General features: G+C 43.2%; 1 protein-coding gene across 6 annotated transcripts in view; it reads left to right on the top strand.

Annotated features, from left to right (window-relative positions):
• Nucleotides 1-13395, top strand: part of MOB2 (MOB kinase activator 2) — a 121294-nt gene that overhangs the window by 85176 nt on the left and 22723 nt on the right. Inside the window, exon 1 of one of the 6 annotated variants that reach the window (XM_074585675.1) lies at nt 2016-2249. The exons of the other annotated variants lie outside the window; for them this stretch is intronic. Within the exon in view, the coding sequence (XP_074441776.1) occupies nt 2140-2249 (110 nt within the window). The 5' untranslated portion in view covers nt 2016-2139. Of the gene's footprint in view, nt 1-2015; nt 2250-13395 lie in introns of those variants that run through there. 6 annotated transcript variants of the gene reach the window in all.

Raw genomic sequence — 13395 nt, 5'->3', positions numbered from 1 at the left:
AAGAGTGAATGTTTAGCCGTCAGAGTCATGGAGAGGGCAGCTTTCCTAACACAACTGTAACACCACAGAGCTGTATTTATTTTGGTTTGACCCCTGGATTTTTCTTTAATTTACTTTGGATAGACGGACTTTTAATAAGACTTAAGCTGCTTTATATCACAGCCTTGTTGTTTTTAGGGTGGTTTTTTAACAAACAGAATTCTCTCTGTGCAGATTTCACTGGTGAACGACACGAAGGCAGCTGCCCTCTTGGCAGGTGTCCTTCCTCCATTTGCCAGGACTGTTGCTTTTTAATGTTACTGTGACAAGTTTCTGTTACTTGGGGAAAAGATTGAGTGGGCATCAGGCCTTTCAAGGGTTGGATAATCTGTGTGAAGCGCCGAGTGTAAAGCTGGGCTGTGTTCAGCTGCAGGCTTCCTGTGTGCTATCAGTGAAGTCATTAGAACTCCCATCTTAAGCGGAGAGTGGGAATAAAAATACCTCCGTCTTCACAAGGGTGCGGAGGCCTAACTTGGACGTGCAACTAAAAGACATCCTGGTCTAGTGGGAGGTGTCCCTGCCCATGGCAGGGGTTGGAACTAGATGATCTTTAAGGTCCCTTCCAACCCGAACCATTCTATGATTCTATGACTGACAAACACCGTGCCTGGGTAGGTGCTTTGGGACTGAGGGCAGCAGGTTATTCCTCCGAGTTCCGCCAAGTGGCTGCGGCTTCTTGGGTTTGTGCAAAGAGCAGCCACCTTCCCACCCGCTTCGACTAAGTGATGGCAGCAATGGTGTGATTTGTGCCAGGTTTAATTCAAGTCTGTTGGCCTTCTGTTTACAAGGGAAGGTGCCTGTTTAGTAGATGAACTGGAGTGCTTGGCAATACCTGTCTGGGGAACTGCCCCTTCTCACTGCAGCCAGTGTTGCAGGTGTACGTAAAATGGCAAAACCACTGTAGAGGTGTCACGGGTCGGGCTTTAGTGTGTCAGAATAAGCGATGTCCTCAGGGCTTTGTGTTCTAGGTCGTGTTACGCCACACCCATCACATTTTTTGTTATTATTTGGCTCTACATGCTACATCAGCAAGCTGCAGGCACAGCTGCCTGTCCAAAAGGTGTCTGTGGAGGGATGGTTATGTGGTGTGGCAAAGGAGCTGGACATACAGCGCCTTTCTAAGGTCTGTTAGGAAAACTCACAGCAAAGTGTTTTCACCACACATTGCTAGTGTGTGACAATGGACCTTGTGTTTGGGGATGCTGCTTAATCATTTGTCCTCTGAGGACCATTACCCAGGTGCCTACCCTTGTGTCATAATGGCAAGGTGGCTCTTGCTGTTTATGGTTTTGCTCTTCTTCACCCTTCCTCTGTTTAAACCTCTCTGAAAAAGGTCTTGATGTCATTGCTGGGCTGACATTCGCTACATGAAACTGGCAGAACGTATCTAGTTCTGCTCTCAGGCAAGCCTGCGCCCATGTTTGTCACAGCATCCTGAGAAAGCAATGCAAAGCCTTGCTCGCAAAAGGTCTCGTTATTCCCAATTCTCACCAGGAGCCCAGTGTAGCCCCATTACGGATGGGGCTGTACTGCAGGGAGCAGCAGTGTGTTTGCCCATGTCCCACGGCATCACCATCCTTGCAAATCTACTTTGTCTTGCTTACTTTTTAGCTGACAGAAGAAGCGGCAGAGGATTTTATTATTCGATGGTGGTGCTTGCGTTGGACGGTGCTGTTTCGGTGGAGTCGCCAGGGCCGTGTGCTTCCTCCCTCCTGCCCCGCCGCTTGCAGACCTGCTCCAGCCCCGCAGCTCCTCGCAGCCTTTTCCTGAAGCGTGCTGTAAAGCGCTGCCCGGCGCCCAGGGCCCAGAGGGCTGGGTGATCCGGCCCCGGCCCCTCGCCGCGGCCTTCTCCGGCCTGGGAGGGCCGGGTCGGGGGCAGCCCCGGGCGGGGCGGGCGGGCGGAGGAGCCGCGGCGGCCGCCCGCCCCCAGCGCCGCTGCCCATTGGCGGCGCCGGGCGGGGGCCGGGCCGGGCCGGGGCGCTCGGCGGGGCGGGCGGCCGCCGGCCGGGGAGAGCGGCGGAGAGCCCGGGCTCTGCCGCGGCCGCCGGCGTTCCCCCGCTCCGCTGGGCTCGGCTGCGCCGCGCTCCTCCCCGCCGTACCATGGTTGGGGATCACTGCAGCCTCCCCGGTGAACGGCCCGTCCTCGCCCAGAGTCCCAAACCCGGATTAAGCTGCAAAATGGTCCTGCAGGCGGTGGGCAAAGTGCTGCGGTAAGGACGGGGCCGGGGGGGGCTGCCCCGCGGGCGAGTGCGGGCGTGTGACCGGGGGGTTGCCCAGGGAGCGGCAGCGCGGCCCCGAGGGGAGCGAGAAGGCAGCTGGAGCCCAAGTTAAAAACCTGGCCCCGGTGCCTTGTTCTGCTCAGCCCCTCTCGCGTCTGGAGGAGGGAGGCTGCTTTTGGCTCCCTCTGGATCTCGTGTAGCAATCTGGGAGGGTGGAAGTTGGAATATCAATAGCTGCTTGGAGAAAAACATTTGTCCGCCCAAATGTTGCAGTCAAGTTTTGTTTGCGCTCCCTGAGAACTAATTTTCCAGGACGTAAGCAGACAGTGAAGGTCCCGACTTCCCTGAATAAGGAGCCCGACCAAGACACTACATATGCTCTGGCACATTTTCTACAGAAATGTCGTAAGAGGAGGGGAAAAAATTGCTCATGTAGCTCAGAAGGACTTGTGTGAACACTGAGACGTGTATGACTACTGAGACCAAAACCAGACTCTCTGGCAAAGGACGCACAGTAATTTGATTCGGAGGAGTTCTGACCCGTTCTGGTTTGCAGGGAAAAACGTCACCACAAATATTAGGACTAGCAGCCTTGCTCCTCAACAACCGCAGCTTTTTATTTTGGTTAAGTGTGTTCAGATATTTTTCTGGGATCTATGAAGAATAGCAGTGCTGCTCCAAAAAGAAGCCTTGTTCCTCCAGTGTAACTTTATTTGGCAAGCTCTGGTTTGTCCCTGTTTCCTACTATTGGTTGCCAGTTGTTAAATGTTTGTCAACAGAAACATTATCCCTCTCTTCCTCTGTTGACTCATGTCTCCTCTCTCCCCAAGCGAGTTTAAGGGAGCCATTTATTAATGCAGAGTGTTCTGATCACAAAGCGGCTGGGCTCTGGCTGTGACTTAAACTAGAAAAGTTCACTGGGCTTAAAGCAGTTTGGTGAGAAGAACTGCTTAGAGTTGCTCGTAAAGAAGTGCAGTGTTGCAGTACTTTTTGGTGGTTCTGGTATTATTTTTTTTTTTCCCCCATTAAAAATACTTTCCTGTAGAAAACATTAGTTTAAGGAATTCGTGTTTCTTTTTCAGCTTTTCAACAAGTTTAACACCCCTTCTTTGCACTTTTTTTTGGGGGGGGGGTGGTGGTGGTGGTGTCTATAATTCAATATGGTGTTACACAGCTGGTCATATCATAAAATCCTTTGGCCAGTGGCTTGCTATTCATGCTGTGAACCCTTTGAAGTTTTTGGTAGCTGTTCTATTGGCAGCTCTCCCAGATGTAAATAGATGGGTGCCTCTGTAGGGAAGAATTGCCAAACCTTTTGTTCAGCATCTATGGCAGTTTATTTTAAAGTATAGGTAACTTCCTGTGACCTAGCAGTGAAAACATGTATTTTTATGATTTGTTCAGTGCACACTTGCGAAAAGTGTAACATAACCTCATCCTTTCTCCTCCAACTGGAATACATGCAAAAATTGTGCATAATTTTATTTGCTTTTTTCTGAGGCTTATTTTCTACATATACTATAAAACTGTTGTGAAAGCAGGAAAAAGTTGTCATACGTGAAATATTTTGGGCTTGGGAATTAACAGCATAACTTTATTTTGCTAACCTATTACTAATGGGAGTGACTACTATTTTGCAGTAGAGTTTTTTTTTTTAATGTGTCTTTTCATTCTGGGTTATCTCCTTTTGCATCCAGTTAGAAAAGTTAAGTCCCAAGAACTTTCTGTAGATGCCAGGCTGGGTCTCATATTTCCCTTATTGAATATACTTCAGATGCCTTATCTGACTTCGTTGCTTCATCTTGCTTTCTTCAGTTTTTGTTCTGTAAACATAAATGCATCCTATGCTGCAGAGAGCTCAAGACAGCGTAAGAGCACAGGTACTAGCTAGGAGACTAAGTAAATACTAAGTCCAATCGAAGTTTCTTTATTGTGGAAATCAGCTATTAGTGCTTAAGAAAGTGTGGGCCCAGTGATGGTGAAAGAGGGAACCACATGGGACCTTGTTTAGGCCAAAAATGGTGGCTGTGGTGGGATTTCTTTGAACCTAGGCATCCACAGCTGGGCTTTGTCCACTTTGTTGTTGGCAGAGAAGAACAGGGAGCTTAAAGATGTGGTTGAATGCAGAGGTGCCATGCCAGCCCGATACAGAGTGACCACTCACTTGCTAGCACTTATGTTGTAGTCATGTGAACTTAGATGAATCCCACGTTACTGTCATGGTTTACCATGTATTTCAGAGCAAGTGGAGGACAAAGGGTATCAAATACCACTTTTAAGTCTGGCCGCCTGAAACACTGGTGGTTGAATTTTCTGTAGTCTATACAGAAGATTAATCAATACTAAACTTTAGATGAAGTAAATTTTCTTCTGTTGATCAGTCTGGCAAATAGCTTGGTGATGACATCAAAGGATATCTTGCTTATGCATAGCCTGGTGTTATGAACAGCCTACTGCATTTTAGGCTTTCTTCTCAGCCATAACTGGGAACCATCATCATCACCATTCCCTCCCAGCCCTGCACAGACTTGTAGAAATGGACAAGGGATAGAGTGCCCGTCTTCTCTCCAAATTGCCCTCCGCTTCTGTCTGTCTCCTGGTTGTGAATTCTAAAGCTCAGTTGTTTAATCAGTATAACTTTCCTCCATAGCAAACTTGTGCGTTATTTACATGAGTTCTAGGTACTTAAAAGTAACTCACTCTCTTGAAGCTTTTAATATGCAAGTTGTTTCCATTAGTTAGTAGGTCCAAGTAGCTCCTAGTTGCTGGGTGCCAAATAGTGTCTGTCCCACTAGTAATAACAGCTGCCAAAGGAAAAATCAGTACAGGGAGGAAACAAGGAGGTGGAAGTGGAGGGAAGGAAAAAGGCATCACAAGAAGAAGTGGCAGCAGCTCTGATAACCTGAGAAGAGTTAAAAGAGCGTGGGGAAAGACAACTGAACCAGAAAGGGGGAAAAATGTAACAAAAGCAACAGATGTGCTCTCAGCCTTTCTAATTAATTTTTTATGAAAGCTACTGTTAGGTTTATTACTCTTTTAAATTATTAGTGATTCAGCTATGAAGAACTCTAGAGATGCTTGTATCTTTCATCATATGGGTTAATAAACTGTGTTTAACACTTCAGGGATGGGGCCAAGGCTACACACTTGTAATGATTAAAAAAACTTAAAATACCATTAGGAAAGTGTCATCTCCCCTTTAAATCCAGCATAGCATTGCTGAGATTAAGTTGTGTGTATTCCTTAGCATAGTGTTTAATTAGGGCTTTTGTTTCACTTCAGATGTTTTTGAAATATGTTAACGTCATTTTTCTCCTCTCCTGTAATGAATTGTGTAATTATTTAGCCCATGGTTAGGGAGGGGAAAAAACCAAAATGGATGCAGTCTTTTTTGTTGTTGTTTTATTTTCTAAAAGTTGGTGGTTCTGGAGAGAGGTGGAAGGGGAAAGGGAAAAAAGTAAAATGAAAAAACATGGAATATTATTCTACTCTTTAATATTATTCAATTAATTGTTCAAGTTTTTTGTGAAGCAGCTGACTACTGCTAGCTTCCTTGCAGAGGTGTGCTTTTTACTGGCCTCTAGCAGCACAAGTGGAAGGAAGACTCAGCTACATGAGAGATGTCCCCTCTTTGGTCCCAGCAGGTAACTGAGCTGGCCACAAGTGTTCTTCAGAGCCGCGTGCTGATGACTTCAGGACACAGTGTTCACTGCCTGCACCAGTGCTTGAATCCCAATTCAGATGCTGGAGCGCGGCTCAGAACTGCAGAGCATTTGCTGTGCCGTGCCACTGTGGGTCCTGCACGGGTGATTTTCAGAGACTACTCTTCATGCTGCTTCATAGTCAGTGCAGGTTTGGGTTTTTTTGGTTTGGTTTTTTTTTTTAAGTCTCCAGTGAAACAGAGTCCTTCTAGGATAGCTGACTAATAATTGGTGATGTGGAGTCAGGAAAGAGGAATAATGGTGGGATACAGAGTTGTGATGCCATTGTGTAATGCCTTCTGATAAAGTACAGTATGGTTTACATGTACGCATAGTCCAGGATGAGTGTGGGAATAGACAACTGAAAATTCCTCTTTCTCCTAAGAGCCTCCCTTCTTACAGCAATGTGCAGGGGTTGATTTGGATACCAATCAAAAAATCAACCAACCGACCCCACTCTTTTTGGGTAGGTGTGGCATTGGCGTTATTAACAAAGTAGAATTTTTACAGGTACTTTTGAAGAGTGTAGTAATTTGTTTTCAATGATAGTGTGTTCTCCAGTCAGCTAAATTAGCAAGTTTGTGTTGGCATCCTGGATGGTGCTATATGTTTTTACATCCAGCACTTACAAATTTTTGAAAAATTAAATTTGTACTATTCCTCACATAATTCATAGCAAGATTAGAAATAAACCAGGTTAATTCTGACATTGGATTCTGGTTTTTAAGTGATCATGCAAAGTTGTCTTAAATGTATTCATGAAACGGGACATGGGTGGGTAGAAGTAGGGCGTGTTGATGTGGCTGCTGGCACCACTTGACTCTCATTGCTGAAGATAGTTGTCTGTGATGGCTTGTGTGTTATCGACATGACCAAAGCAAATGTTTAAAAAAAAAAAATCAACTTGTTTTATCCTTACTTAGGCAGAAACATTTTTCAATAATTTAGTCAGGTCTACAGTATTAGAACGTAATTAGGAAGAGTCGCCTTTAACATTAGCTAATCTGATTAATGCCTGAGGACAGGCAGAAGAGAAGGCAGGGAGGGCAGTGTGCAGGGAAGGGGCTTATAGGCAAAATGCTCTTCAGAACCATGTCAGCTATTTTTATCCTGTTCTTTTTCTTTTGCCCTCCCACAACTTTCCATTGTACCAAAATAGTTCAAAATGTTTATGGTTCAGGGCAACTGACATCGCTAATTGTCATGCTGTGTCTTGCTGAATATTTCTGTAACAGGAGCTGATTCCTTGTTCAATGACAGCCTTTTGGGATTCTCACCCAGCTCCTCAGAAAGGACCAATGACACTATGGGGCAGTAACATCTTGTGCTTTAGCAAGCTGTGACCAGGCAGGAGGGGCTTTGTGGTAGCTCTTCTGTGCGTATGAAAGCACAGCTGTGCTTTTGGAGACTGTTCTTTGATGCGAGTGTCCTGTCCTCAGGGCAGAGCAGGTTGCAGTGGCATTGCCAGCCTAGTGGACTCGTCCAGCTGGGATGTGCCCTTGGAAGAGCATCTCTCCCTGCTCGCACGGGTGGGTGTTCTCCAGCATACATAGGTAGCAAAGTGTCTTCTGGTGGTGGCTGCAAAACTTGTAGTGCTCTGCTTGACGTTCAGCCCCGCTATGAGCTGTCAGATGCTTCTGTCAAAGCCATTTAACAACCTGGTCTGCTCCTGAAGCTCAGGACTCGATGCTGTGTCTCACTAGTGGTCCAGTGCGCCATGCATTCCTCCCTGTCTTTGTGATAGTTGTCCATTTGTTCACTTTTCATTTGCCACAGGAGTGTCATGACCCTGGTGCATTTATGAAAGTTGGCAAACCATGTATGATACACTAACTTCATGAAGAAGTCAGTGTCAGAGGTATTTATAACATCGAGCTGTATTTTGGTTACGTGTTCTACATCCTGTGAAGCGATAGCCAGAGGGAGAGGACTGCTGAAATTCTTCTTTGTGTTGAAATAACCCTGGGAGGTGTCTCCAGAGCTAGTATAGGAAGGGCACCTGCCCCAAGGTTTAACAGCATTTTCCTCTGTTGTATGGGCAAAAGTCTGCTTCTTTTTTCTGAAGATCCCTCCTGGACACTTTAAGAATAGATTTGATTGTAATCTCAGACTTCTGAAATTATTCACCCTTCTTTTATCTTGTTTCCTTGGTATGCATCTGTTTTATTATAGGATTTGCTCCAGATTTTAGCGGCTTGTTTCTGCCTGGAAGATGGTTTCGGTTTATATACGTGCAAAGTATGAGCATGCAACATTCATCCTTCTGGGAGTTGACTACAATTCCTGGTTGGCCTCTTTGCTTCCTGTGTTGTAATAGCCCATTTTTCTGGTGCTGCCCTTTATGGAGAAAATACCTACTTCACAATTAATTTCTATCTGATGGTTTCTGGTATCTCAAACCATCTGTGCACTCCAAGGTCTTCACCCAAGTAGGTTTGTAGGAAAAAAAAAATAATCCTCTGTAGAAGAGCTTTTTGCTTTCCATTCTTGATGATCTCTGCTGAAGAGATGTGTTAGGAATGTGGTCTTCCACCGGTTGGTGCCCTGTCTCTGAGATGGCTAAGACAAAATGTATCCCTTCTCCTATCATAAATCTTTGTGAATACACCAAAACTGAGTTCTTTTGCTGAGAGGATTTTCTAATCCTTTTTCTTAATTCCTGGTTCTGTGGAGCTCAACAGAATCTTAAGTAAGACTTCAGCAGATTGCTGTTAGAGAAGATGAGATGATGGTTTTCTTTTCTTTTAAGAGCTGCTAGCACTTAGTCTCTGGAAAGAGATGGATGTATGGATTAACCCCTTCTTCCAGCTTTCTGAAGAAAAAACACTTCTTGGAGTTAATGGAGTCCAAGCTAGGTTGGTTGAGCTTGTCAGAAAATGCTGCTCTTTTAATTTTCCAAGTTGATTTCTGTCTGGTACTGAAATAAGTTCAGAAGTGCTTTTGCTCAGACAGCATGGGACTGGTGATAGCAGATGCTCCCCAGGTGAAAAGAACATTGTGGATGTCTGTGCAATTCCTTTTATTTTTAAAAACGGAAGAATCAGCAGTGAGCACAGCTGTCCTCAGAAAGGCAGGTAGTGACAGAATATTAAAACTCTTAGGACAGCTTAACACCTGAAAAAAATAATTCCAGCACACCATACAAAGTACGTGGAGCTAATGAAGAAAGAAAGCTTGGGCTTCTTTATGGTGATCTATGAAAACTCACAGGGAGGAGAGATGACATTAGGTGTCCTTGGTAGCTCCGCTCACACTCCAGACACTTACCCAGATTTGCTCTTCAGTCCGATGTGACCACAGATCCCCGATTCAGACCACCAAAGCCTTACAGGGGTAAGTGCTGACAATCAGCAGGATGCATTTGGCAAGACAGGGGAAAGGCAATTGAGATAAACTAGGTTTTGCTCATTCTTCATTATACAAAGTCTTCAGTTCTGATGTGACTGCCTTATTTCTTCAGTACAAACCTGTGCGGGGAAAAGATAAAGCTGGGGTCTTGAGACCACCATCTCAGGGGGACAGAGGGGAAACTGTATTCTGTCTCAACTGAAATATTTATTTTTCTGTTGTTTTTCAGTATACAAAGCTTTTTTCATATCTAGATACATCATTCAAATACATGAAAAAGTTTAATTGAGGGGGGGGGTGGTGTTTTGTTTTGCACCCCCCCCTTTGTTTTTAAATCCACACATCTTGTTTAGGAGTCGAGCTAACTAATCTGTTAAGTGATTTCAGTTACAAGCTTTTTGAGAAGGATTCCTATTGATTTTTAAGTAGAGACTTATGAATACCGAGAAGTAACTGGATCACCCAACAGTGAAATGAAACTACTCCCTTGAGAGAGGCTTCTTTACTAGTTAGGGACCATCTTTCATTTCTTCTCAGTGAAACTGCTAGCGCGGCTATGTGTGACTGGTATGGTTACATCTCTGCAAAACCAGTATGGACTGTGGGTCGCTGCCGGGAATTGAAACAGGGCTTCTCAGGCGAGCAATGCAGCCTGTGTTTGAAGAGAGTTAGCTGGTCATAACCGTCCCTTCTTTTGAGGTGTGATGTTGAGTTGCAAAAGCCAGTGCAAAAGCGTGACTGCACAAAAGGAAGAATCTTAGATGTTGGTCTCTGCTTATGTGAGCTGATTAATTGCAAATCCACATGAACAGTTAAAGGTGTTGCTTGTCATTTGCACGTGCAGCCAAGGGAATGAAACAAATTCAGCACACAACTATGCATCTAATTTTAATATTTATTTTTGAAAATTACTAGTCTTCCTTAACCAATTTCTTGGCTGTGCTTTCAGCATTTAATTAAAGAATGAATTTATATTTCAGCAAGCCCTTGGAGGTAATGCTACAAGTTTGAATATATCTATGTTTTAGGGATTTTCTGATTGCTAATGAATCGGTATGCATTTGTAAAGGTGCTTCTACTTAAGCTTTTTGGTCTCCCTTGGTGCACCCTGAAAAGTAATAAATTAGGGTTGGGAATCACTGCTGTCTCATGAGCTAATTAACAGTGGCTGATCTAACTGTACCAGTAATTAAATTATTATCCACCCTACTATTTTTTTCAATCAGTCATTCAAATATTCTTTACTTTGACCCATGATTCTATAGAGTTTGTATTTTAAATTGAGATTTTTCTTCCTCTAATGTACAGAAAGCAAAACTTCAAAGTGCTGTTTTCTAGGAAATACTGAAATCAGCCATGTGCTATTGAGGACAAAACTGAACAAAGCACATTGCATCATTCTGTTGCACAGTTTAAAAATTAACTACATGGTTAGATTAGTGAATGTTTTGTATCTACCATTTGTTAATGAAAGTTACCTAATTAAGATAATGCTTTGATTCTTTTTACCTTCAACTCTCTCTTACCCTGTGAGGAGACACAGTTTGTGCCTTCTAACTATGGATTTCAGGTTTTTTGTTTAACAAGATAGTTCATACTAAGACTGAAAGGCACCATTTCTCATCATAGGATCTGATCTAAGGCATGCCAGGAGAGGTGGGACATCCCTGAACTAACTTTGCTTTAAATTAAGGCCAAAATACTAAGAAAGGGAAAAGATCCATTTGGGATTTTCAGAACTGCCATTGAGAGAGAACTAACCTTGACCGATGGTCATTTCTAGTAAATAAATATCTTTCCTAATTAAAATGTTGTAGTTAAAGTGTAAGAGATGAGTTTGTGGAGCTTGATACAGAGGCTGAAAACTTCAGGTGGGGCTGCTTCTTCACATAGGTGTTTCTTTGCCCAACCTGTTCAATAACTAATGACTGGGTAGGTAATTGAATTCCACACAGCTGTGTGTTTCAATGCAACAAGATGCACATGTGTGTGCTAGTACAAATGCTTTAAAAGTGAGTTTACAGGTGCAGGCATGCAAAACTGCTTATGAATAGTAAAAACAACAGTTTTTTCCCATGCTATATATCTAATTCAGTTTATATTGTTTACTGAAGCTCCTACAAAAAAGCTAAGATGTTTAAATAGCTATGTTGTTACTAGTGTTTCTATGTAGACTCTCAGTTCTGGTAAGCCCTAGCACTATTCTGTCCTACTAAACCACACTTTTTAGATGTAAAGCAGACGGTGTTTATGTGAAGGATTCAGCTGTTGAAGTCCTGCCTACTGTGTGATTACATATAGATGACGTTTTCAAAGGTGGGAACTCTGGTAGTGAGGCAGGTGATGAATTCGTTTTCACTCTCTTCCCAACAAAAATAACTTACCCTTCCAATGCGAGACCCTTTTTGTGCCTAAATAGTTGTAATTTGCCCAGTCCTGCCAGAAGTAAAAAAGACAGTCCTTTACTGTTTCTTGCCTCTGGGGAGCTGAGGAGACAACAACTATGACTGTGCTCAGCTGCAAGCTGACATGTTGCACCATGTTGAAAAATATTTATCTATTGAGAGCACAGACTCTGGGAGTGAGTATTCTCATTAACTGTTTGGGGACTGTCATGCAGTCCATATTGCCTTCTTTCATACTACACAGTATAGTTACAAAATATATTTTAAAACCTTTTTGTAGGCTTCTAAAAGTTGAGAATTGTAAAATTCAGACTACATTAGGTATTATATGTACCTGTCCATAATATGTGGGTAAGGTGGTGAGCTTGACCTGCATATCTAACATATTGCCTTTGTTGCAGGCTTTCTTTAGACTATAGTGGTACTTAAAACTAGTTAGTATTGTTAGATAAATGTTTTTAGCTGTACAAAGAGAGCTTGCAAGGCAAAAAGGCAGTGAGGAAACTAAAACGCTTCTTGCAAAGACAAACCTGTCTGCACCCTGGTAGTCTCTGAGCAGAGTAGACTGTCTGCGTTTGTACATCTTGGGCTGTATAGCAAGAAGTCTGCTGAAGCCAGGTTGCCATGGTGAAATAATTCCCAGCAGTTAAAGCACAGCTCTATCCCGAAGAGCAACACTGTGCAAGTGGTGTTGTGAAATCCCCTATTTACGAGGCCATGAGATTTCCAAATCAAATTTGCTCTGTTTTGAAATAAAAAGATAGCTTTGCAATCTGCCAGCTCTACAGACTGGGTTGGAAGATAACAAATAGTGTCTTCAGTGGTTTATGTGCTTTGGTGGTGAACTCCCTCTCCACAAAGGTGGACCAAAGTGTACTGCATGTGCTCTTCTAGAAAGATAACAGGGCTGCATCAGAATAACCAGGAGGAGCAGCTGCTGCCAGAACTTGAATTCAATCATGATGCAGAAGTCAAAATAACTGTGTGTTCCAGTAGAAGATTACGGGATAATAAATAAATAAACCACTGCTTAAGTTAATAGATATGTCTGAAAACACACAGGAAATAGATATGTTAATTAAGACATTTCTGTGTTTTTATTGCAGTACACTTACATTTTCTTTCAATTTGCATAGTCTAAAAACCTTGAAAGAGAGAAATGGACTTTTTTGCCAATTATGTTCTTTTTAGTTTTTACTTGTTCTTTGCAAGCAGTTTTTCTGGTCTCCAAAATTTCAAATCATGAGTTGAAAAAACACTGTTCTGAATATTATAATAATAAATCTGGCAGGCCTATATTTGCCTTCCTTGATGTGAAAAACGTGTTAAAAGCCACCCCAAAACTTACTTGCTTTCAAATCTTGGTGCAGATCACTTGTTCTCGTGGCTCTGTAGTGCGGGAGATCTCCCCACTGCAGCATGCAGCATCTCTAACAGCACCAGGCTCGGTATCTCTGCCGTTGTCTGCTCTCTGTTGAGAGCCACTTTTCTCCTTTGCCTGTGTGTTTTAATTAAAAAAAAAAAAAAAAAAAAGTATACTATAGACCTCTGCCTTGGACTGAAATGTTTTCCAGTATAGAGAAAAAACTCTCTCTGCTGACTTTAAAAGGCCAATTCAGATAGAAACATTTACATGTGCAGATATCCTTGGCTAGGTGAAATGAATCCTGTTCATACTGTCCA

The sequence above is a fragment of the Larus michahellis genome, chromosome 4, assembly GCF_964199755.1.
Source record: "Larus michahellis chromosome 4, bLarMic1.1, whole genome shotgun sequence".
NCBI classification, from domain to species: domain Eukaryota; kingdom Metazoa; phylum Chordata; class Aves; order Charadriiformes; family Laridae; genus Larus; species Larus michahellis.
Note: the sequence above shows the minus strand (reverse complement) of the source record. Positions and strands in the feature narration are given on the sequence as shown.